Source organism: Stegostoma tigrinum, chromosome 17 (genome assembly GCF_030684315.1).
Source record: "Stegostoma tigrinum isolate sSteTig4 chromosome 17, sSteTig4.hap1, whole genome shotgun sequence".
NCBI classification, from domain to species: Eukaryota; Metazoa; Chordata; class Chondrichthyes; order Orectolobiformes; family Stegostomatidae; genus Stegostoma; species Stegostoma tigrinum.
This window is the reverse complement of record NC_081370.1, coordinates 51,165,272-51,192,720: the sequence shown is the minus strand read 5'-3', so window position 1 is coordinate 51,192,720 and position 27,449 is coordinate 51,165,272. Positions and strand designations below refer to the sequence as shown.

Below are 27,449 nucleotides of genomic sequence, written 5' to 3'. Positions count from 1 at the left end.
GCCAAACTATATTTGTGTGTCTTATAGTTGGTGAAGGGAAGAATTTACCAAGGATGAAGTTTAACTTACCATAGCATATTTCCGGATTGCTAATTGTTAAACTTTGTTCATATTAGACAGTTATTTTCTCATTTAGTACACAAACCTGGTGGTTGTTTTCTTTTAACTTGTGCTTGTCAGTCAAGTAAATCGGAGACTTTCAGGTAGTTTGATTAAGTTATTCACATTTGTGATGGCTTTGGGAATGGCAGGGCTTGATTTCCAGTGCACTATCCATTAAATTGTGACAGTATCCAGCCAACACCTTGGAAATATGCCACTCCTGTTGATGGACATGAACACATTCCTCTTGGATCCAGGCCAAGGACTCTGCATGCTCCAGAGTAGCAATGGCACCATTGAATGTTCACACTCTTGTGCTCCAGCAAGTTGACCTCCAACTGTTAATTCACTGAGATGAAGAAACAGGGGTGTTTGTTTTTCCCATCTAACATTATAAATCTTGCACTGACGCTCATAATACTACTTACAAGTTTGAGCCTCGAAACCCACATGCTCATTGCCGTCTGCCTCAGTGACAGCCTCTCTAATCTGCTCTTGATCAATCGAACAGGCACTTCCTGGGTGGCAGGTGAAAGCTCGCGAGATGCTAATGTAAGACCATATGGTGTCTCCATCTATGTCGTCCTCCTACCTGCTGGAGCAATGCTTGTGGATTGTGTTAATTTATGTTGTGTTTCTTTGAACGCCAGATGGTTCAAGTTCATTAGTAGAAAGGAGAAATTAATGTATTAATAACATGGAATTGCAACACTTTACTTGATGTGCAAGGAAGGGGGATTAATGCTGTGCCATATTTTAATTTTATTTTTTCTGAAATTCTAAATATATACCTACTTTAAATTTATTTGAAAAAGCAGCTACGTTGAATATTATGATCCCTTAAGAACTGAATTTTCCTACTAATTACTGTGTAGCTTGAGATTTCATTTAAAAATTATTACAGCAGTAATGAACTTCCCAAAATTCTAGCATATGAAAACAAAGGGAAGAATTGTGAAAAGCATGGAGGTCACGATACCCACCGAACTAGCATCAACAATTCATCTGGCGCCAAACATAACATATTATCAGTGTGTTGTGTTTGATAACAAGAAGTGTTTGTACTGGGAAAGAAAGGTAATCTAGACCTTGGATAAAGTGAGGCAAGGGGTAAATGGTTAGCTGGGGCTATGAGTAGCTGTTCCATGGCTATTGGCCAAAAGGGTTCAGACACTTGATTGTCACAGTCAAATTTACCTGCCCTTAGATTATGATATAGCAACTATTACTCAGGGTAGGGGAGAGTTCCTCTTGGGGCGTTCTCATCAAGCAGACCTGGTTGGCAGCAGTTCTCATCAGGTGGTCCCCAGAGAGCAGTCTTCATCAGACTGGATGGAAGAAGAACCAGAAGGAGAGAGAGAAGTGTTTCCTAACATCTTGGCTAGAGAGCAGGATGCTGCCACCATCACTTTAACAAGAACAATACATTTTGTGCCAATAACCACCTTGTCCTCTGATATCAGTGAACCATTCCCAGTGGTCACCCTTGTATGCTTTCTAGATCTAACTGACGAATGTATCATGTCTAAGTCACTGCTTCTTAACAAACTCAATAACCCATCAGAAAGTTGCGTTGAACTTGCCAACTGCTTATAATAGTCAACTGTTGTCACGATCCCCAAAATCAACAATTGGCAACAAGAACATATACTGGTATAAACCTAATTAAATTTATTTGAGAAAGCAGCTGCAAACAATCACAAAGAAAATAAGCCTTCACATAAAATAGCTAATATGTATGGCTCATAAATTTAGTTGCAGAATGTTTTTTTGAAAACAGTATTTAGCAAATTTATTTTTAGATTCACTAACCCTATGTTAAATGCTGAGGAAACACATTTATAATGCTAACTCATAAACAAATAGTTAATTTCAGTATTTTCTGCTTAAAGCTTATGAACAATTTACAGTAAGAGACAGAAACATTTAGATTTTACTACTAGACGTCTGCCTCACGATTAGCTTGAATTCAGAATTGTATATTATAGGTGCAGGGCATTCAGCTCATTGGTTTGTTTTGGACATCAACCTGTTCAGACAGGTTGTGACTTACCCCTAGGGCAGATGGAGTTCAAGTCCAGACCTTCTGACCCAACGGTAAGGACATTTCTTATACTGCATCACAGGACACTTTCAACTCAATGTGCCTATGCTGAACTCGTTTGTCAAGCTAACCAGTTAATCACACTCTTCTATTCTTTCCATATCACTCTGCTAGTTTTTTTTGCACTATTCCAAGGTTTCGCCAAATCTGAATTCCATGTTACTGTTGAACCTGTTTCCACCACCCTTTCTTGTGGTGCATTGCAAATCGTAACAACTTGCTGCATGTAAAACTGGGAGAGCTGTCTCACAGCCCTGTGAAGCAATAACCTAATAGCCATGACCTTAACCCAAAGTCCTAGGCTTCTAGACACCATCCCAAAGTGTGTCTTTCCTCGCTGCTGAGACATCCACAAGAGGTGACGGTTCATGAGGAGTGAGGGATGCCCGGAATTCTCAATATTGTCTGTGCACCCCTTCAAGTGTCACATTAAGTCAACTATAGTCAAGGAACCTTTGTTCTGATTAAAATGAACTGACTCCCTCAATTGATGAATCTGTGCTGCTCCATTTTGAGCATCTCTTGGAAGCAGCACTAACAATAGCAAGTACATGAAGTGTACTCTATGTAGGGCATTGTAATGTCAGTCATCCAAAGTGGCTTGACAGCAGTACTGACCCAGTACTGGACATTGCTGTGGACCAGCCTGAGAAGCAACATTAGGGAAATTCAACTGGATCTCGTCAATACCGAACTATATTCATTTATCCCCTAAAGTATTGGTAAGTGTGGGGCTTTATTGTCCTTGTAGATAAAAGTTCTGACCAGGCAGACTAAAAAGTGATTAATCAAGGTGAAGCTGCCACACAGGATTACAAGTATTCTAAACAGTGGAAGCAATGTTCTATAGATAAAGTTAAGTGACCCCAGACCAAAGGATTAGATTGAAGCCACAATGTTTCACCACATCTAATCACAAATAATGTTGGCTAATCAAACAACTGATCAGTGAAGACTCCATCAACATTGTTATCATCAATGATTGGGTGGGGCGGGGTGGGAAATGGAAGATGGAAATGATGAGGTTGGGCAAAGATGAAATGGAAGCACTTGCAACAATGTTTAGCCAGAAATTTCATGAGAATGTTGCATCTTGATCACTTCTGTAGTTCACTGCAAAGGATAGAAAGAAGTGCACACAGGATACAGGAAAAGCTGTTCTGTAGTGCAGAATAGCGCAGTATGGACTACGACTTCATAGCCATGGTGTCCCTTTACAGATTACATTGCTGGCATCTATTCAACAAAGGGGAACATTGTCCACATACATCCTGTGCACAAATGGGTAATCTGGCTAATTGCTGCCCCATCAGTCTATTCTCAATCATCAGCAAAATGGTGGAATGTGACATGTTGAACATTTACTCAACACTAAAATCTCATTGCTTAATTTGGGTTCCCGGGATCACCCATCTCTAGATCTTATTGCAACTTGCTCCATGGGCTGAATTCTGATGATGAAATGAGAGTCACTGCTCGGAAAATCAAGACATTGTTTGACTGAGTTGGACACCAGTGAGCCCCAATAAAATTTCCCTGAGCGGAAATCAGGGGAAAACTCTCTACTGGCTGGAGACATCGTACAATGAAAATGATTCTGAGCTGTGCAATTCAATATTGCTTGATGGAAGCAGCAAGAGTGAGAATTTGAGATCAAGGGCACTGACAATCTTCTGAGTTTGGAGATTCTGCCTGTGAACAGCTCTGTGATTGTTAAACCTGCAGAATGTTAAAATACTATGAGTGCCAAGGCTAGCCAAGAGTAAAACTCATCCAGAACCTACAAACGGCCTCTCGCACTCGCACGCTCGCTCGCTCTTGCGCTCTCTCTCTCTCCTCTCTCTCTCTCTCTCTCTATTTCTGTCTTCACACATGCACACTCTCCCCTGACCCCCACCCCTCTCACACACACCTCCCTCTCATTTCACCATGTTGGGAAAACACAAAATCCAAGAAAACAAAGCTTTAAAGAAAGAGAGAATTTATACAAGATCTAAATTCATCTGATAACCAAACTGAAGGATGACAGTCACCTTACAGATACTATTTCTATTGCAAAAATAGGCCTGTGAGGGAAAATAACTTTCGACCCGTGGTCTAGTCTTCCGGTCTTCAGTATGTTGTTTTCCCTGCCCAAACCCACTTTTCACCGTGATATGTGTGTTAAATTATTTATTTGTCTTTTGTTTGTCTTAATTATGATTGTGTTGGGGGGGGGGGATTTGGTTTGTTTAAGTTGCATAAAGTAGAAACGCTTTCTTTCCTCTGCTCTTGTTATGTTACAATAAGAAACGTGCTTTTTGATACTGAAGAACCTTGTGTGAATTATTTTTGGCTGCAGTAGCAATCAGTCAGAAAAGTTGGTCATTAGGATTTTAAAAAGTTAGGTTTTTGTGGCAGCTTTTGAAACAGTAGGTTATGATTATTGGTGCACTTTCCCGGTTAAGTTATGACACTATCTCCAACAAGAGACAATCTAACCATCATCTTTGATATTCAATGGCATTATGATTGCTGAATTATCTAACATTAACTTTAAAAATTAAATTTTAAGTAGGTACATACGTTGAATTCACTGGGAGCTACCGAGCCTTGAAATATACAGTTCCTTAGAATTGCATGATGGCTCAGTGGTTAACATTGCTGCCTCACAATGCCAGTGACCTGTGTTCGCTTCCACCCTCAGGCGATTGTGTGGAGTTTACACATTCTCCCCATTGTCAGCGTGGATTTCCTCCCACAGTCCAAAGATGTACAGACTAGGTGGATTGGCCGTGCTAAATTGCCCGTAGTGTTCAAGGATGTGTAGAGTAGGTGCGTTATAGGGGCATAGGTCTGGGTGGGGTGCTCTGAGGGCCACTGTGGACTTGTTAGGCCGGAGGCCTGTTTCCACTCTGTAGGGATTCTATAAATACAAATCCATTCTTGAATTTAATGTTGGTCCCCCTACCTGTGCATAGTTCACCTGCACAAGTCCAGTCAAAAAGAACCTGGATAAAAAGCAGAGTGGAATCCTCTTGGGGTGATTTTTTTATTTTCTGTCAAGCAAATACAAAAATTGTTTTGAAAATTTGGCCATGGCACTGACTATGAAGAGAATGGTTAATTTGTTTGCTGCAATTATCTTCTCTTTCAGGCCAGACACATGTTTTGACTTACATTGAAGATGCAGTGAGTCAATTGCTGGAATATAAAGAGGACTTTAGTAAGTCTGGGATTGCCAGATTCCTCGCTGAATAGTAAGTATAGGAATGTCTCTAAGTGATATTTACTGGAATTGCAGCTATTAAAAATGAGTCACTTTTAATTCAAATAATGCTATATATGCTAAATAAGTATAGGAACAAAATTAAGCCATTCAGACCAATGACCTTGCTCTGCCATTCAATCATAGCTGATATATTTCTCAACCCCATTCTCCTGCCTCCTACCCGTAACTTTTGATGCCTTTACTAATCAAGAACCTATGTATCTCTATCTTAAATGCACTCAGTGACTTGGCCTCCACAGCCCTCTGTATATTCACCCTCCATAGATTCACCAACATCTGGCTGAAGAAATTCCTCCTCATCTCTGTTCTAAAGGGTAAGCCCTTCATTCTGAGCATGTGCCCTTGGGGTCCTAGTTGGTCTTATTAGTGGAAACATCTTCTCCACATCCACCATCAGGCATCTCAGTATTTTGTAAGTTTCAATGAGATTCCCTAAACTCTATTGAGTACAGAACCGGAGTCTTTAGCCAATCGTCAACTGATAAGCCCTTCGTTCCCCGGATTATTCTTGACAACCTCCTGTGGATTTCCTTCAAGGTCAACATATCCTTCCATAGACAAGGGGCCCAAAACTGCTATATTTCAAATTCAGCTTGATCAAACCCTTATACAACCTCAGCAGTACATCTTTGCTCCTGATTCTCAAGGGCAACTAGGTATGGGCATAAATGCTAATCAGCTAGCGACAGCGACACCCACATCCCACAAAATGAATAACTAAAATTAAGATCCCTAGCCCTCGCAAAATGAATGCAAACATTGCATTTTTTTTCTAACTGCCAGCAGAACTTTCATGTTAACTGTGAGAGAATCCTGAACTAAGTCCCTTTGTACTTCAGATTTCCCACGATTTTGTTTAGAAAATACTTATGCCTCTCTCTTTTCTTCAAAAGTGGATAACCTCATACTTTCCCACATTTCCCACTTTCCATCTGCCACTCCTTTGCCCCACACTCTGAACATTGTATAATTCCTTCTACAACCTTACCACCTCTTCAACACCACCTGTCTCACCATCTATCTTAGTGTTATTTGTAAATTTAGCAACAATGCTCTCAGTTCCTTTGTCGACATTGTTAATGTATAATGTGAATCGTTGTGATGCCAACACTGACCCCTGCAGAACTCTACTTGTCACCAGTTACCATCCTGAAAAATATCCTTCTACCCTTGTTCTCTCCCTTCAGGCATTCAACCAATATGTTATTTCAATATCTTGCCGCTAATACCATGGGCTTTTAAATTACTTGGCATCTTCCTGTGCAGCACCTTGTCAAAAGGCTTCTGGAAATCCAAACAGATCAAGCTCACGTCTCTCCTTTTGTGTAAATTGCTCCTCGAAAGTTTCTAATAGATTTGTCAGGTATGGCCTCCCTTTAACAAAGCTGTGCTGACTCACTTCTATTTTATCATGTGCACCCAAGTATTCTGCAATCTCATCCTTAATAAGAGACTACAAAATCTTCCCAACGATTGAAGTCTGGCTAGCCTGCCTATAATGCCCCATCTTTTGCCTTCCTCACTTCTTAAACAGGGTGTTACATTCATCATTTTTCAGTCCTCTGACCCTTCCTCACTCCAGTAGTTCCTGAAAAATTACCACCAGTGCATCGACTATCTCCTTCAGATCTCTGGAGTGTAGCCCATCTGGTCCAGGCTATTTATTCAACTTCAGACTTTTCAGTTTCCCCAGCACCTCCTCTTTCATGAATTAAATAACAAATATGTTTTCTTCAGCTTGTTTTGTCAATGTGAAGTTAAGTTGAATTTCATGTATGTTTTATGATAACTTTCCAAGATAACTGCTGATGTATCTTACACTGTGTAAAGATTCCAGTTCAGTTGCCCTGGTACACTCTTACTGCATTTTCCATCATTGTTTTCAGTCCTAGTCACAAAGTGTTTTGCTTAGGCCATCCATTCTTGCTCTCTTCCTGGTAGAACCAGTTATCTCTCAACTTTGGGGACATGTTTATCCCCAAGGTGTTTCTGACAACACATAAGACCACCTATTTCCATCTCAGTTACACCTCAGAACATTGTCCCTGACTCAGCTTTTCTGCTGGTACAACTGTATACTTTGCATCTCTGGATTTGACTATTCTAATGCAGTCTAGGTCAGCTTCTCACATTCTACCCTCAGTAAGTTTACGGTCATCCAAAGCCTTGTTGCTTGTGTTCTGACTTGCACCAATTCTCATTCACCCTCATCACTCTGGCAGTCACTGAGCTGCATAGCCTCCTGGTTAAGCAACGCCATGATTACACAATTCTCTTTCACATTGGTCTGCTGTCTCACCCTTCACTATTTGTGTAATCTCCTGCAGCTGTGCAACCCTCTGACGTATCTGCACCCTTCTAATCTGGGATCTTGAAGTCTTAATCACTCCACTATTCAGCTGCCAATGCCCTAAGCTTCAGAATTCCTTTGCTAAATCTCCCTCTCCCTCCACCTCTGTTTCTGTCTCACTTCTCAAAGCCTACTTCCCTACTTCTTTGATTGAGCTTTTGACTATCTCCCTAATAATAGCCTTTTATATGGCTCAGTGTCAAAGTTTGTTTAATAATGCTCCTGTGAAGTGCCATGGGTTGTGTTTTATTTCATTAAAGTCACGATATAAAGTACAAGTTATTATTGTTGGACTGAGCATTTTGATATAATGTCTGTATTCCGTGTCAACAGTTTGATGTGTGATGGGTACCATATGTTTAGCAGTGGCATTTACATCTTTGTAGTTTTAAAGGGTTCTTCTCAGTCCATTAATTTCACAGTAATTTAAACTAAACCTGTTCTTGTACAAATTGAAACCAGTGACACTGATGTAATATTATTTTAATATTGATTTTCAGTTATGATGTTTGTTTACTTTATACAATAAAAAATCCAAACAAATAAGGATGTGAATACTTGCTTTGGTAACTCTCTCCAAACAACAGTTCAAAAATTCTAGATTCTTCTATCTCGTCTCTTTCTGTCTCCAATGCTTTCTGCCAATTTCTCTTCCCTCCCCCTCTATTGCCAGCATTAACTCCACAATGCTTCAAAGTTTCCTGGTCACTGTTCTTTTTCCAATACTTTTGCCAAGAGATTAATCTTGATCCACAAGGCGTGATCACAAGTGTTATCAGATGCTGTCTAGATGGGGTTTAGTTGACTGGATGGCTTATTAATGTTGCAGAATGACGTTAACAGTGCATTGTTCAGTTCCCATACTGAGGTGACCAGGAAGTTCTCACCTTTTCAACCTCCTTTGAGATATGGTTACCATTGTGTTTAACTCTTCACAAGTTGTCTGCCTGTCATGAGAGTGCGGCCCTCTGAAACTGTGCCCTGGAATTTACCTCCCTTTATGTGGGATCAACACAAGATAGTTTTCGTCACCTCTGACCTCACAGCCTGATTAGCTAACCATCTATTTGCCACAGTTAGAGTGCAGAATAAAGTCTTAATGGCTCATATAAGCACGACCAGACAAACACTGAATGAATGAAAGGAGACGTTCAGAATGACAAAATGCTGCTCAGTGTTTGGTTTAAATTGGGAGACGGAAATTGAGAGGAGGAATGCATTGAATTTAAAGATTTCATTTCCAAATCCTTTCACTCTGACCCCAGCCCTCAATGCTGTTCTTAAAGCCTCTTCCATTCTCACTGTTGCTTAAGCTTGACCACTTTTAGAAACTCATTACTGAAGCCTTTGGCAGTGGTGAACAGGAATTACCCTTTCAAATCCCCCACATTGGCTCACTCAACATTTCTTACTTTACCTTTATGAATCTATCTTTTTCCTGTTTGCTGTATCATTTACTGTTTGTTGATGATCTTCCGTGAAAGGAATGATATAAAGAGCAACAATTGATAGTTGGATGTTGGCTTGGACACATATAAATTAAGCCATGCACGTGCAAAACAGATGCTGAACCAGGGCAGGAAAGAATGAGGGCTGACCAAAGGTTTGTATTGGAAAGGTGAAGTTTCGAAGAATTTTTTAAAGCAGGAGGTGGAAATGGATTCGTAAGAGGCTAAAAGTGGAACTAAATGTTTTGGGTGATACAGATCATTGAATCCATATAATGCAGAAGAAAAGCCATTTGGCCCATCGTGTTTGCATTGACCCTCTAAAGTGCATCCCACCCAAACCCACTCCCATACCTGTAACCTTGCATTTACCAAGGCTAACGCACCTAACTTACACAGCCCTGGACACTATATGGCAATTTAGCATGACCAGTCCGTGTAACCTGCACTTCTTTGGACTGTGGGAAGAAATCAGATCACCTGGAAGAAATCCATACAGACACGGATAGAATGAGCAAACTCCACACAGAGGGTTGTCCAAGGGTGGATTTGAACCCAGGTGCTGGAGTTGTGAGGCAGCAGTGCTAACCACTGAGCCACTGTGCTGCCAATGGAGGAGGTTGTGGAAGCCCAGTGGGGAAGTGCGATGAGCTGTTGGGATATGAACGCAAGTTGTCAACATGGTTATCATAACCTAGCTTTACACATAAATAAAGAAAACTGCATAATAAAACTATAGAGTGCTGGCCAAGGGCAGCTCACATATAAAAATAGCAGCTTGTGAATTCAAGTTACCCAAGCCTCAGCCACTGCCTTGTTCTGGCCAGAACCATTTCGAACCGGGTCAGCTCAGAGGGATGAAATAAGGTATAAATTCTTATTTGGTGGAAGATCAATGAGTTCATGCTAACAGTGTCCTTGGGGGTGAGCCTTTTGTGGAAAGACACAGGCTCACCAAATAAGCCAACAAGAAGTAAGACACCCCAGTTTGGGAAGATAAGGAAAAAGGATAAAAATGAAGGATTTTGGGTGTACCAGCAGTGAAAACTCTGGAGATCAACCTTTGCTGAAGTTAAGGACCCTATGCTTGGAACTGTAGACATTACACTGAGTACCTGGGGAATCACCTGGCCAGCATGAGCTCCTATTCTCGGGTGTGAGTCTTTAAATTCTTTGACTATTCAGGGAACATCGGAGAAACCTAGTGAGTGTACGCATAGATTTTAGTCTTCTATGAAGTGCATGCCTGCTTTTAACATTTACTTAATGACATGGTGTGAATTGTATGTCACTTTTAACTAAACTAATAAAGTTAATGGTTAGTTGATACAGATGTGACTCTTTTCCTCTTTGTGCCGAGCCAGTAACGGCTGTTAAAGGCGATAACTGGGCAACAAAAATCTCCAGTTATACTAAAGACCTTTCTGATCTTGGAATTGCCCTACCCCTGGACATCAGAAGATGGGAAACTACAACCCACCTGTTTAGATATAATCTGGGATAATTGATTTCGCTCAGGGTTGTGTGATGTGCAGTTAGAAATTTTGAAACAAAACCCTATTGAGACTGAGGAAAAGTCATCTTACCAGGATAACAGTGTAGTGTTATCTATGATATGTACACACAATCTTACAAATTAGGAGCAGGCGTAGACCGCCTTAACCTCAAGCTTACTTTATCAATCAGTAGGATTATGATGGAATTGATTATTCCACATCCTGCCTTCCCCAAATAACTTTTCATCCCCTTTGCTAATCAAAAATTTATATTCTTCTGCCTGAAAAGTGTTCCGAGACACTCCTCCTACAGCCTTTGGAGGAAGAGAGTTACAAGGACTCATGGCATAGTGTGGAAGAAACATTTCTCCTTATCTCTGTCTTGTGTGTGGGAGGAGTTTCCACTAGATTCTGTGGGATCCATTGTTGCAGTTTCCCTGAACACTGAGTTTGTTTCTAGATATTGCTTATATTTGTATTTAAATTATTTGGTCAAGACTCTAGGCTTGCCAATTTGAAAAAAAACAGTATTGAGACCTGTTGTTGACAAATTGATCAAAGCAGTTGTAGTAAAGTCTTCTGTTGGCAGCACAAACAATGCTGTTAATCTGTCGGAAATAACATCGTCAGTGCTATTGTGTTGGCTCAGTTCATTGCGACTCATCCCTGATTAGAAACTTTTGCAGTTTATACCAGGATGGCAAGGAGACAGTCCACTGCTTCACTGTGTGTGTGGCGCATTCTATCTTTGAACTCATCCAGAATATTCCTTGGAAATTCCATTCACTCCTGCTATTTCCTTTCACCTGACCTTCGATTAATATCATTTTTGCTGTTTTTTATGGCACCCTTTATCAATAAGTTCAGCACAGGAACATAAGAAACAGGCACAGAAGAATGCCATTTTCTCCCTCAACACCATGTTGTTTTTATTCATTCTGTTATGGCATGTGAGATTTGCTGGCAAGACTAGGATTTGTTGTCCAATCCTAATTGCCTGTGGCAATCATAGTAGTTTTGTGGTCACCATTACAGTAACTAGTTTTCAATTCTAGAATTACTAATTGAATTTAAATTCCAGCAGCTGTGTATTGAGATTTTGAACCTGTATCCCCACAGCATTAGCCTGGGTTGTCGGTTTACTAGCCATTAGCACTGACCGTCAAGTCATTGTCTCTCCCATTTTCTCCACCATCTCCAGATTCCTTGATATATTTAATATCTGGAAATCTATTGACTTCTGTCTTGAAAATACTGAATGACCAACTGAGCTTTTGCAGCCACCTGGTGTAGAGAATTTAGATGACTCACCACCCCTGAGGGAAGAAATTTCTCCTCATCTTATTCCTAAATGGCCTATGCTTGATTGTGTTCCCCGATCTTTGCAGGCTCCCACCCGGGAAAGCATCAGTCTTGCATCAACTGTGTCAAACCTCCTAAGACTTTGTACTCTTCACTGTGCTCGTCCCTCATTCTTAAAATTCTAGACAACATAGGCCCAGTCTCCTGATTCTTTCTTCACAGGATAATCCCATCATCCTAAGTATGATTCTGGGGAACGAGATTTGGAGAAATCACTTTCTCCAAGGCCAGAAGTATATCCTGCTTGGGGAGCAACTTATGTTCCAGGTCCCTCAAACATCCCACAGTTGCAACACTAAATGATAACAAAATGAAGAATTATTTTGGAAGGTAATATTGTTGAGTGAAACTGTTTTGTACAATAAATCGTTTGTATGTTATTTATTGAGTCTTAAGATTAACATATTGAGTGCTAAAATCTCTATTCAGTTTTTTTGATCTGCGTATCTTATCTGCAGTGATTATGGCTCAACCTATTCACAGTAGTTTGACCAAGCTGATGGATGCACACATACCTATGTAACAACAGCTATTCTAGGCATTACCAAATGGAAGTAAGCTAATTCAGCATTTCATCAAAAATCTCATAATTTTCGACTTTGTTTGTATTTCACAACTTTGTGGGAACCACTACATTTTTTTGTAGTGGTAGGAATTAAACAAAGCTATAAATGGTTGACCAACTTTAAAAAGCAGAAACTTTATGTCCAAATCCAATGTTCAAATCTTCCTCTAAAGTTTTGTTGGATTTTTTACAAGTCACATCTCAAAAATCCACAGAACTGTACTGTATTTATAGTTAAAGCTGCTAATACAAAAATGATAATGTGGTTTTCAATGTTCAGTACATAAAACTACCAATTCTTCTGGGGTGTTCTTTTGGTTTCCGCTCTGTAGACTCAAAGAGATTCTACTTTTGTCAAAGTCATTCAAGATAGCTTGATGCAAACAACTAATATATAATTCTAGTGGGAATGCGAAACATGCATTCTGTTTGTTGAAGTCAATTGAATTTAAGGAATAAGTGTATCAAAGAAAGGACTTCAGTTTATGTAATTCCATGAGTAAGTATACAGGGATCCCAGTGAGTAGGATGATAAATGTCAGTTTACAGCTTTGTTTATTAAGCAGTCAATGTCCTTGACCAAACAAGTTTTCAGAAGGGACATGCTTTTGAAAGGAAATGAGCTGATAACCTCTAATTTCTAATATAATTAATGGACCCTTTTAGCTGTGTACAGCTGTTGAGCATCTGTATTATTGGGCCCAGTGACCTGTGTAAACTGGAGAACACAAGGCCTGGAGGTCACAAGAACATGTACCTACTTAGAACATTTGATCATTTGCTGTTATCTTAGATGCTGTTAACTCTTTGCATTGCATCTGAATATCACACGATTAATGAATATGCCCTAAGGATGCGCAACAGCTTTTGCATCATTTTCCTTTTTTTTTCATTTTGTGTGTTATGATGATCTGGTGTTATTACTAGACAAAAGTCAGACCCAGACTGAAACCTGAGTTGATAGATCATATTTTGCTTTTGTTTTGTTTTAATGAGGTGGTCTGTCTCTGAAATGTGAGCATGCAATGTTGCTGATTTTGTTTTAACAATAAAAAAAAATTTATTAATTGGAAAAAAAGAGAAAAAATGGAATAAACCAAACTGTTTACTTACAACACAAATTGAAAGATTTTTAAATGTACAATAAATTAATCCCAAAATGCTCCTTACAGATTCCAAAAAAAATCCCTTAGTATCTCAAAGCACTCCTTGCACTGTATTCTCACTAGACAAGGAAAACATTTTCTACCACCTTGACAGAATTAAACTAACTCCAAAAACTGGAATCGCTGATTGTTTCTTCCTGAAACTATCATAAACCTGATCTTAAGAGTACACAGCTTCAAGTAACCTCTTCAGGGGTTTAGCCTAATACTTCTGGTTTGGGACTATCACTAATTTCACAGTCCTGAGGTAGCCTGGTTTTAGTCTGTTCTCTATTCTCAGGATCACTGTTCTATGCAATTATCTTCATCCAAGGACTTTGCTTAACTTTTCTTAGCTTTTCTGATGAAGGGACTAGGCCTGAAACATTAGCTTTTGTGCTCCTAAGATGCTGCTTGGCCTGCTGTGTTAATCCAACTCCATACTTTGTTATCAAGGACTTTGCTGATGTGCCCAAAGCTAAAACCAAGGTCAGTCCCACCAAGAAGACACAGTGGCTTAGTGATTAGCACTGCTGCCTCACAATGCCAGGGGCCCAGCTTCAATTCTACCCTTGGGCGACTGTCTGTATGGAGTTGGCACATTCTCCCGATGCCTGTACTCAGGTTTTCTCCCACAGTGCAGGTTACATGGGTTGACTAGACTAAATTATCCATAGTGTCTGGGGCAGTGTACGCATGGTGGATTAGCCATGGGAAATGCAGGGTTTCGGGGGTAGGGCAGGAGCATGGGTCTGGGTGGGATGCTTTTTGGAGTGTTGGTGTGGACTGGATGAGCCGAATGGTCTGCTTCTGTGGCTTCCCTGATTCTTCTATGAAGCTACGTGTGTGCCCTTAAGTTTGGGAAAAGAAAACAAAGTTTAGAAAGCAATTGAAGTTGGGTGGGCCTAGGTCACTACCCTGAGGAGCTGAGATGTCTAACCTCCAACATCTACGAACGTCTTCCAAGTGCTAGGCAGGATTCAACCAGTTTCCAGACAGTTTGATCCCTGATAACCATTGATTCCAGTTTTGCTATGGCTCCTAGATGCCACATGCACTCAAATGCAGCCTTGATGTCAAAAGTTGTCAGTCTCATGTAATCTCTGGAATTCAACTCTTTTGTCCATGTTTGAACCAAGGCTGTAGTGAAAATGATCTTGAATCAACCCATTTGGGCATCACAGAGCAGTTTATTGCTGAGCTGGTGCGGCTTGACAGCACTGTTAATGGCATCTTCCATCACTTCACTTAACACCAAGAGTAGACTAATGGGACAGTAATTTGCTTGGTTGGATTTGTCCTGCTTTTTGTGTACAGGACATACCTGCATATTGTCAGGGAGGTGTCAGTGTTATAGCTGTACTGAAAGAACTTTGCTGGGGGACCAAGAAGTTCAAGAGTACAAGTCTTTATCACGATTGCCAGCATGTTGTCATGGCCTTTGCAGTATCGATTGCCTCTAACCGTTTCTTGATAACATGTGGAATTAATTGAGTTGGCTAAAGACTGATATCTAGGACCACTGGAGAAGGCCTACTTGGCATCATCTACTTGGCGTTTCTGGCAGAAGATTGCTGTGAGTCCTTAAGGCTTATATTTTGCACAGATCTTTTTGGGCTCTTTGGTCATTGAGGTTGGGAATATTTGTGGCACTCCTCCCAGTGAGTTGTATAATTGTCTGTCACCATTCACAATGGGATGTGGCAGGAATGTGGAGCTTAGACCTGATCCATTGGTTGTGGGATCATTAGTGCTGTCTATCACTTGCTGTTTGGCAAGTAGTCCTGTTTGGTTGCTTCATGAGGTTGACGCTTCATGAGGTTGACACCTCATTTTTAGATATGCCTGACGATGTTCCTGGCATGCCGTCCTGCACTCTGTGTTGATCCCCTGGCTTGATGGTAATGGTTCAGTGGGGGATATGCCAGGCCAAGAGGTTGCAGACTGCCCCGGAGTACACAGTTCTGCTGCGGTTGATAGCCCACAGTGCCTCATGGATGCCTAGCCTTGAATTGAGAAGTCTTTTCGAAGTCTGTCCCAATCAGAATGGTGATAATGCTATACAAACGATGGAGGGTTTTCTCAGTGTGAAGGTGAGAATTCAACTCCACAAGGACTGTGCAGTAGTCACTCTTACTGACGCTGTCAGGGTCAGATGCAATTGCAGATGGCAGATTAGTAAGGATGAGATCAGGTATGATTTCACTTCGTGTTGGTTCCCTCACCACCTGTTGCAGACTCAGTCCAGCAGTTATGTCCTTTACGACCCGACCAGCTCAATCAGTAGTGCCACTGTCAAGCCTCTGTTGGTGATGGACACTGAAATGCCCCACCCAGAGTACATTTTGCACCCTTGACACCCTCAGTGCCTCTTGCAAGTGTTGGCTAATGTGGGAGGGACTGATCCATTAATGAAGGGAGGACCGTGCATGGTATTCAACAGGAGGTTTCCTTGAGTACGTTTAACTTGAAGCCATGTGTCTTAATGGGGTCTGGAGTCAATGTTGAAGATTCCCAAGGCAGCTGTCTCCTGACTGTAGACCACTGTGCTGCCATCTCTGCCGGTCTGCCCTGCTGATGGGACAGGACATATCCAGGTATGGTGGTAGTATTCTAGAGGGTTGGAATGTACGTATTCATTTACAATTGTGCTCTTTCAAATCTATCATTTCAGCAGAGTTCCTCCATCTGGAGTCCTTGACTTTAGTTTTCACTGCATTAAATTATAACTTCATGTGTCCGCCTGGTTCCCAAGACTACGTCTTCCAGAAGGCAGTCACTATCCCCCTTGCATTTGACTGCATTTCCAGCTTTTATGTCCTCTGCAAACTCCTCTGTCTCAGTCTCAGCCATTTATATATCAATCAAGAAGTACAGTGGTATTAATAGTGACCCCTGAGTGACTCTACATTTCCTTTCAATCTGAAAAACACCCACCTGCCATTACTCTCTGCTTTGCATTAAATTGTTAAGAAACAAACAGTCCCATTACTGTCATCAAAATGACCACAAGATAGTATGCAATCCAATTATGCTTCCCAAACAACGTATGAAATCTGGCGTGTTATATAAGTGACTCTGTACTTTGTAAATGATGTGTGAAGTGGAACATTGAAAATGAGTGATGTTTAGAAGTTATAAACATTAGATCAGATATTGGCAGAGCAACACAGCAATAAATAGAAATAAATAAGTTGAAGGCTCCCAGTAGAAACAAAATAGATGAAAACAAAAGCAAAATCTGTTCTTGGCTAAAATTATTCAACCAGTGTATAATCTGAAACTTGCATTAAACTAAGTTTTATTACTTATGGTTATAACTGATTTAACTTCATAGAAATTCTCTTTCAGGTTTTTTACAAGTTAGTCCATTTTAAGCTGAGTGTTCTCTTTGAAATATCCTACTTGTAATGGAATAACTTATTATGATGAACTTACTTTTAAGACTGTTGAGAAAATAACATTATTCATTCTGTGGAGGGAAAGGAGATTTTTGTTGGAATGAATTGTCATTCTGCTAATGGATATCACTGATGTGTTCCACACATAAAATCAAGGAGTTAAACTGGACCATCTGAAGATTAGTTGAATGTCGTTCTGTCAGTGTTGCTGCCTTACGCTGAGCCAGTTCAGATTATTTTATGATAATAAAATGTGAGGCTGGATGAACACAGCAGGCCAAGCAGCATCTCAGGAGCACAAAACCTGACGTTTCGGGCCTAGACCCTTCATCAGAGAGCAATCTGCAGTTCCCATTATCTCAGATTATTTTATTTCTGCTTTACCAATGATCATCTTCCTCCCTTTCCTGATGGTGCATGCTACGTATCAGACTCACTGCTATATTGCTATCCTGCAGTTCTGAGGTTGTGGAGCGCTTAACATGTCACTATCTGAGAGAAGATCAGAAATGGTGTTGGATGAAAAGGAATAGGGAGGTACAAAAACAAAGCAGACAGATGGAATTTATGTAAGATTCCTGTTTGTGTCAGGATTAACATGGATTGTCTGGGTCTAGTTCGTATGTCATTCTTCTCACTCCATGTTACCACACCAGTGCAATGTGATAAATTCAAAACAGGATTCTGGATGAAATCCCATACTCCTAACCTGAGTTGTGTGAAGTTGCTTCTGTGTTCTTTGATGAAAATTCTAATTGTGGCAGTATTTTAATGACATTATTGCAGCAAATGAGGCAACCATGACAATGTGTAAAAATAATTTAGAGAGTTGGTGCAAGGAATAGGATGATGAGAAGACATATGAATAGGGTAGATACTTGGATTGGAGCCATTGCTCATGTGCACAATACACATCCACTATTGACTGCTGGAGTAAAGTGACAAATTTCCTTGTTGTAATTCAAGTGGATCTGACCATTCAGGATGCAAGATCAACCAGGCTGCCACTGTATATTCTTTGTTTCCCATGTACACATTTTATGTGAAAACTTAGCATTCAGATTCAATTGAGAATGCTTTCAGGTCAGCTGCAATGGCATACTGGTGCTTTTCCAAATGGCTTTCCTTTCTGTTGATTTATTGTTGTTCATTAGGCCTTTGGTTAAATTATCTCCATAAGCTTTGGGAAATTTCAAGATTTAAATTACATTAACTGCCCAAATGCTAATCTGAAGAATAATTAACTCACTTTGCATCCTTGGAAATATACATATTCATGTTTCTTGCTTGAAGGAATCATATGAGCTGTTGTACATCCCTGACATTATTTTTCATCTCCAGTACAATTTGAACCACTTCAGCCACGTCAAACCTGTGCTGCTGACTGAATAAATGTTCATGAGAGGCAGTGCCCACAGCTACCGTATTGTTGGACCAGTCACGTGGTCTAGTAACGAGTCAACAAGATTGGAGAAGAGGGGCCCCCAGGACATGAGAAAAGGGCACAACAAAAAACCACAGGGACTGCTGATACAGGCAGGAGCCGAAGGAAGGAGCACCTGGCCTTGACTCACACATGCAAAGTAAAAATAAGTAATGGGTTGAAGTCAGCCCAGTGGGTCAATGCCAGGTCGCTATGGCAAAATTATGTCAATTATGAACAGACACATTTGGATGATATGGGGACAGGGAATGTCAATATAAGTATGCATTTATTTTTAAGGGACAGTAATATATTTGGACTGCCCTACCACAGGGTTTCCACAATGCTCTGTCAGTCTTTCACCAGAGGGTAGCAGAGGGCCTAAGAAGCTTCTCTTGCCTAGATTGTTCAGTACAATATAGAGATGGTCTTTTGCTGTTGACCAGCACCAAAAAAAATTATAAACTGCTAAAATAATTACTGTAGCTCCTACAAAAATCGGGGTTGAAGGTAAACCCTAAGAAAGCACAGATCATGAAACAAGAAGTTAGCTGTTTGGGAATGGCATTAAACCTTGGAAAATAAGAGATTGATAGACCACGAATTGAAACAGTGAGAAAGCTCCCTATTCCACAAGATTTAAAAGGACTAAGGTTTTTTTGGGATAGTGGGATACCGTAAAGATCACTTAGACAGCTTTGCAACAAAAGGCTGCACTCATGATGGAATTATTAAAGAAAAACATACACCAACAGTTATAGCGTTGAAGTAAGAGTTAGCCACTGTCCCTGCTCTAAAATCCCAAATACTGAGGAACCATTCTGATTCGAAGGAGCAGCCATAGATATTACCTTGTCAACTGTCCTATTACTCGCACATGGAAGATTCAGGCCAGTGACAAATGCATCATGCATGCTGACCCCTGTAGAACTAGGATACATAGTATGTGAAAAACACTTTATTACCCCTCTTTTGGGCTGAACCCCCTCACTGTATTGACAGAACACACATCTGAAACAACTGCACCTCCCAGTCGCAAACCATTTCCACTCCCCCTCCCATTCTCTTGATGACATGTCCATCATGGGCCTCCTGCACTGCCACAATGATGCCACCCGAAGGTTGCAGGAACAGCAACTCATATTCCGCCTGGGAACCCTGCAGCCATATGGTATCAATGTGGACTTCACCAGTTTCAAAATCTCCCCTTCCCCGACTGCATCCCTCAACCAGCCCAGTTCGTCCCCTCCCCCCACTGCACCACACAACCAGCCCAGCTCTTCCCCCCCACCCATTGCATCCCAAAACCAGTCCAACCTGTCTCTGCCTCCCTAACCGGTTCTTCCTCTCACCCATCCCTTCCTCCCACCCCAAGCCGCACCCCCCGCTACCTACTAACCTCATCCCACCTCCTTGACCTGTCTGTCTTCCCTGGACTGACCTATCCCCTCCCTACCTCCCCACCTACACTCTCTCCACCTATCTTCTTTACTCTCCATCTTCGGTCCACCTCCCCCTCTCTCCCTATTTATTCCAGTTCCCTCCCCCCATCCCCCTCTCTGATGAAGGGTCTAGGCCCGAAACGTCAGCTTTTATGCTCCTGAGATGCTGCTTGGCCTGCTGTGTTCATCCAGCCTCACATTTTATTATCTTGGAATCTCCAGCATCTGCAGTTCCCATCATCTCTGTTCAATTGTTACTAGATGGGAGAATTAAAGATGGGTCAGTGAACCAAAATTACATTGCCAGATGGACCTTACTACTACAGGCAGGAAAATTGCTACAAAAGGAGTAAGCACCACTACAATGTTAGCTAATATCCTGGTCTATCAAGGGAACAAGCATGAATGTGAGATATTGATGGCAAATGGCCCCAAGGCCCCAAACCTATTCCATCATCCAAGTAATGCTGAATGTTATGACCCTGTTGAATAAAACATAGACTCCATTTACCTTATCAACTTCAGTCCAGTGGGATAGTAGAGTGAACGAATGGAACCCTGAAAACTATGATACCAAGCATCACAAAACCACTTGTCAATCTGTATTGCCATATGGACTAATAATAGTGCAAAGCACAGTATCATCCTTGACTGGGTACACCCCGGACAAGCTGATGACTGGAACAGATATGAGAGGGATGGCGGAGTTAGTGGGGCTTAACTTATCAGAACCCAAGGTTAATGGTATTGAATCCAAGAAATGAATGCAACAATTCATCAAAACCATCAAAAAGAGGCAAATTAAAATGCCTGCAAGCAAATAGGAAGACAGAAACAACAAAGTAAAGCTTCATTTGATGTTAAAACCAATGCTATCGAACACAATGTGGGAGATAAAGTACTCATTAGAGTACAACAACCTACCTTGTTTTTGAGTCCCCAGTTTGCATGTCCCTATGCGATGATAGATAAGGCCAGCCTGGCATTGTACAACATCCTCATGGCACCCGGAAAAACAGGATGGTATCACGTTAATCTGTTAGAATTAATGGGAGAGAAACAAGCAGATCACTCCAAGAATCTTATGATTGATGCCTTGGAATCTGTACTGCCACCTCAACAACTGCAACAGCTACTACAACATATTGTGGAGGCTACAAGGGGTATTCCATTCCAAATGATAGATGGCGGTCCCCACATTGGAAACTAGAAAGAAGGAAAAATTGTTTAGACGAAAGAATAGGGAAAAGAAAAATGACAAGGCAATATGGAGACAATGGGAAGGCCAACTGACCTCTTCAATAATTGGGGAGATGATTTAGAAGGGCATCGGAGAGGTTAAAGTTGTCGCAGAATTGACATGAGAACTATAAATCAGACCAGAAATTGCATTTGTTTTGTAGGAAGAATCATTATGAGAGGACAGACGATCATTATTGTCTTCTGAGGAAGGGTCAGCAGACCCAAAATGTTAGATAATAAAATGTGAGGCTGGATGAAGACAGCAGGCCGAGCAGCATCTCAGGAGCACAAAAGCTGACGTTTCGGGCCTAGACCCTTCATCGGAGAGCTGCTGGGCCTACTGTGTTCATCCAGCCTCACATTTTATTATCTTGGATTCTCCAGCATCTGCAGTTCCCATTATCACAGACCCAAAATGTTAACTCTGTTTTCTCCTTCACAGATGCTCCAGACTTGCTGAGCTTTTGCAGCAACTTGTTTTAGTTCGATCATTATTATCATCTTCCTTGAAATTGTAATTAGTGGTAATCGTGGGATTTTGGGACAGGCAGCTAGAAAACTTGCATTATGGGAAGGGAATAGTGGCAGTTGATTGTGAACATAAAACTTTAAGTATACAAGCAAATGTCTTGGAGCCTGGTTATCGGCAGTTGGGAAGGAACCGACCCCATCAGTACTATGCAGAGTTCACTGGGGAAGAGAGAGAGAGATAATACTTTTTATATGGTCTGCAACAAAAGTGAGCCTTTGCCTTCAGGAATTTTGTGATGTGAAATCTATTGCTTTTGATGATCCACTTGAGTGGGCTGGAATAGAATGTGTTGACCCAGACTCACTACAAATTCAAATATGCTCAGGAAAATTAGGAACAATTTTGGCTAGGTGTCATGGGCAGGGACCTTTCACATTGCAGTAAGATAGCCCACCAACTACCACCATCATGATCCTTGGAACCACCCCAGAGCCACAATATATAGCGTATATCGAAGAGATACAGGGGAGTGGGGCTAGTTTTAGAAGAAACAGAAGAGATAGTTAACAAAGTGTGAAGCTGGATGAACACAGCAGGCCAAGCAGCATCTCAGGAGCACAAAAGCTGACGTTTTGGGCCTAGACCCTTCATCAGTTACTGTCTGGTACCGGGATATCAACTCATACAGGTAATGTTTAATCTAACAGATGTACAAATACCCTCCTGGTGTGATAACAGCACCAGTAGCTCTTTAATCACTTGCTCCAAAGGCAACTTAGCCTTAACCATTACCAACTTTCCATCCAAATGGAAACGGAAGAAAAGAGGATTCATAGAATTAGCAGGTGCAGACCATGTGTCTTGCGTAGCCACAATTAATACCCTTGGATTAAGCAGAACTAGAAGACCAGATAAATTCCATCCAGGAAAAGATGAGGATAATAGTGGAGCAGGAATACCAGGACTAGGAGAAAGCGATTAGAATAGGATGACAGGGAGCACGAGTCACCCTGAGCACCACAGAATTGCTGAGGCCTCTTCAAGATACTATGAACAAGCTTATTGATAAGGTAGCTCAGGTTGAGTCTTGCAATAATGCCGCATTCCATATAACTTATACGAGCTGGCTTTTTCTGTGATCAGCACAAACATGCAGCAACTACAGAATCACATGGTACTAGATGGGGTGTTGGACAAGCAACTGAGAACATGAGTCGGGGAGAAGATAACTTTATGTCACTTCAGAAGCCTCACCCTCGCTAATCAGCTTGTGGGTACCTGTGAGGATAATAACGGTCAGTTTTACATTGGTGCAGTGCTGCAGATACCTAAACATGGAAACAACTGAACACCCCGCCAATGTGAGTTCATAATGTGGGCAGAGACCATGAAGGAACTTGGATATTGTTAAGTAACCCATCAACCCATGCTGTAGTGATAGAGGGATCATAAAGGGGTGTGGATTTGTCCCAGTGCCATCAAGGAGGAAACCACTGGGCAGGTCCAGAAGAAAAAATGAAAGAAGGCCTAACTCAGTGTGGATTTGCCGCCTATGAGAACTGCTCACTATCTCAATGGTAAATAACCAAACTTTCCTCAAAAATGCCTTAGCAAGAGACATCTCTGTGTCACTATGACAGCCTCTGAATATTGAAAGGAACAGACTTAGTCTACCCTATGTAGACTGAATGTTGCCATTAGTAATGTCTCTTCTGACTTAACCATTAGTCGCCGAGTTTAGCCCAAGCCAAAATCCAATGAGAAGCTGAATGTAATCTTATCTGTCCACCCAAATAATACTGAGGATGATTTAAGGCAATTTGCAGTCACAGAACTTCCTCCCATTCTGCTTTTTGCCGCAGACTGGGCAGTGATCATCCTAGAAGCAAGGGAAATCATCCATAAATGGACCCGACATGAGAAAATTAAAATTCATGCAGAAGAAGCAGATAGAGACTTGTAGGTTCTGAGTTTATCGAGTAAAATCTGGAAATGGAGATTGAACACTTGGGTTCACCAATGGATTAGAATTATATCTCATCTGATAGTTGTTCTGCAAAATGGTACTTAGTGCAGTGTTGATCTTATCCAGTTTGTTAAAATCAGAGGGTGAAAAATGGAAAAGGATAACTACTGATCCTGAGTATGAGATTATAGCTATCAGGGAAATGTTATGATGTTTTGAATTGTAATGCAGGATGCACAATTTTTTTTACTTTCATATGATCCTAAAATTAATAGATTAAATTTCTTATCACGAGGGAGAATATATTAGGCCAGTCACGTGGTCTGGTAATACGTCAACAAAATCAGAGAAATGCTGACATGAGGAAATGACTGAAAAAAAAACCCACAAAGACAGCTGACATAGGACTGCTGATATAGGCAGGAAACAAAGGAGGAAGCATCTTGCCTTGATTCATACATCCAGAGTTAAAATAAGTAATGGATGAAAGTCAGCTGAGTGGGTAGACACCAGGTTTTGGTGGTAAAATCCAGCCAATTATGAACAGGCACATTTGGATGATATGGTCAGCCATGCTAAAGATCGTACAGATATCAACAATAAGACCATAAGACATAGGAGTGGAAGTAAGGCCATTTGGCCCATCAAGTCCACTTCATGTTTGGAACTTTGGCAGCGTAAACTCTGGAGACCAACCTACGTTCAAGAGGTGTGCCCTTCAAATGAGCTGAAGTAACGGAACCATACAAGATGGATCAAACCTTGACTAGCCAGCACAGTCCGTTCTCGGTAGTGGGTAGTGTATCGGTATGCAATGTGAGCTGATTTGGGAAATGTTAATTAAAGCTGTAAACTCAAAGGCCAGTAGTGCTAGTATTATTTCAGATATTTGTGGGACCCTCCAGGGTGGGAGATGAATGGCATATTCCACTTGACCCGTCTCTTTCAAAGGGAACTTGCTCCTCTTAAAGGGCAATTACGCTGATTGTAAGAAAGCTTCTACAAATTATTGGTGAAGTAATTGGCTGTATTGCTGATAAGAGAGGCATTTTGCTGAAGTTTATTTAACTTGCATACACCTGGACAAACACAAGAATACCAAAATTCAAAAGATTATAATGATTTATACCACTAAAGAAAAGTGCTGATTCATTGGCAAGTCAACTCTAGCTAAGACGTTGCCTTGGCTAAACCATCAAGGAGCTATAGGCTCCCCAAGGTCTCAGAGTAATTCAGAAAATATTGCAAGACTTGAGCCTATTCCTGTGTATAAACGTATGTTACTTCCGGCAAGCCTAAATGATCCATGTTACAAGCTTGACTGATTTATCAGAAATTGGTTATTATCATAATACCATAAAACATCACAGCAGAAATTGGTCATTCCACCCATCTTCTGTCCCATTCATGACTGATCTGATAATCCTAGTCTGTTTTCCTCCTTTAACCCCATAACCCTTGTTCCCTTACTGCACAAAGCAGCCTGCTTAATTGGCACCATACCCCTTAACATCTACACCTCTACCTCTGATGCTCTGTAGCAATACTGTGTATTATCTGTCTCCAAGATAGAGTGCAGACATTCACCAAAGATCTCTCAACATCACCTTGCAGCCCATGACTGCTACCATCCATATCAACAAGGGATCAGATACACACATATCACCTGCAAGTTTCCCACCAAAACACTCACCATCCCCACTTAGAAATGTGTTGCCATTCGTTCAGAGTTGTTGGGACAAAATCCTGGAATTCCCTCCCTAACGGCAATGCGGGTCTATCTACAGGGCCTGAACTGCGGTTGTTCAAGAAAGCAACTCACCGCCACAACATGGAGGACCACTGATTCATCAGCTGAGGAAGGACTGTGTGTGATAATCAGCAGGAGATTTCCTGTCTATGTTTCCCTGAGACTTCATGATGTCTAGGGTCAATTTTAAGGAACATGGTTCAGTTGAACTTCGAAAGCAACTGAACATTGAGAACAAGTCTACTATTCAGGATAGCCAGGGTCACAGTAAAGGGAGGAAAAAGATTTCTGGTTTAAAGTGCATTTATTTCAACATGCAAGGCCTGACAGGTAAAGCAGATGAGTTGAGAGCATGGATTAGCTCTGAGAACTGGGATATTATAGCCATAACAGAAACATTTGCAGAGAGAACGGCAGGACTGGCCGCCCAGTGTTCCAAGATACAGAAGCTACATGCATGGTAGAAGTACAAGTAACTGAGGACGGGAAGTTCCCTCTTGGTAAGGAAGGACATAACAACAGCGCTTAGAGAGGATATTCTTAAGCGGTCATCAAATTAGGCTATATGGTTAGAACTTAGACACAAGAGGGGTGTGGTCACTTCATTGGGACTGTATTATAGATCCCCAAATAGCATATGGGTGCTAGAGGAGCAGATGTGTAGAGAGATTGCAGATACCTGCAGGAATAATATAGCATTGGTTGAAGATCTTAATTTTCTCTGTATCGACTGGGTCACCCAGAGTGTAAAAGTCCCAGATGGGGTGGAATTTGTCAGATGTGTCCAAGAAAGTTTCCTAAATCAGTATATAGAGGACCGTACTCAGGAGGGTGCCAACACTGGTCCTCCTTTTAGGAAATGACGTCAGGCCAGTGACTGAATCGTCAGTCAGAGAGCACTTTGGGTCCAGTGACCATAACTCTCTTAGTTTTAACATAGTTACAGAAAAAGATAGGACTTAGATTAAGGTGCTAAACTGGAGCAGGGCCAATTTTGGGGCCATTAGGCTGGATCTAGCAGAGGTTGATTGAGTGAGTCTGAAGGAAAATGAACAACTGGTAAATGGGAGGCTTTTAAAAGTGTGAAATCAAGAGTCCAGGGAATTGAAAGGTTGGCAAGTTTAGCGATCCCTGGCTGACAAGGGGTATTGAGGTTCCAGTCAAGTGAACAAAGAAGGCATACATTGGGTTTAAGCTATCAGCTCAAGTGAATCCTAGATGATGATAAAAAGTGTGGGAGCACTCTCAAAAGGGAAATCAGAAGATCAAAAAGAGGGTATGGGATTGATCTGGAAAATAAGGTTAAAGATAATCCCAAGAGGTTCTATAGCTATATTAAGAGTAAAAGGGTGGCTACGGAGAGAATAGGTCCCCTTAAAGGTTAGCATGGCTGTCTATGTGTGAAGCCGCAGGAAATGGGGGAGATTTTAAAGGAATATTTCTCTTCAGTATTGACTGAGGAGAGAATCATGGATGCTAAAGGAAGAAGCGAAACGAGTAGGTTGTTTTGACCACATGCACGTTATCAGAGAGAAGATGTTTGCAGCCCTAAAGTGCGTTAAAGTGGATAAATCCCCTGGCCCTAATCAAATGCACCTTGGATATTGTGGGAAGCTAGGGAAGGAATTGCAGAGGCCCTGGCAGAGATTTTTGCTTCATCTTTAGCCACTAATGAAGTTCTGGAAGACTGGAAGATGGCTAATGTTGTTCCATTGTTCAAGAAAGGTAATGAGGACAAGCCAGGGAACTACAGGCTAGTGAGCCTGACATCAGTGGTTGGCACATTATTGGAGAGGATACTTACGGACAGAATCAACCGACATTTGGATAGTCAAGGTCTGATTAGGGATAATCAGCATGGATTTGTGCACAGCAACTCATATCTGACAAATCTTTTAGAGTTTTTCAAG

General features: G+C 41.2%; 1 protein-coding gene across 1 annotated transcript in view; it reads left to right on the top strand.

Annotated features, from left to right (window-relative positions):
• The window catches only part of cstpp1 (centriolar satellite-associated tubulin polyglutamylase complex regulator 1), a 290,003-nt gene that overhangs the window by 52,735 nt on the left and 209,819 nt on the right, over nucleotides 1–27,449 (top strand). The window contains exon 2 of the mRNA XM_048545045.2: nucleotides 5,343–5,445. Coding sequence (XP_048401002.1) covers nucleotides 5,343–5,445 — 103 coding nt within the window. The remainder of the gene's footprint in view (nucleotides 1–5,342; nucleotides 5,446–27,449) is intronic.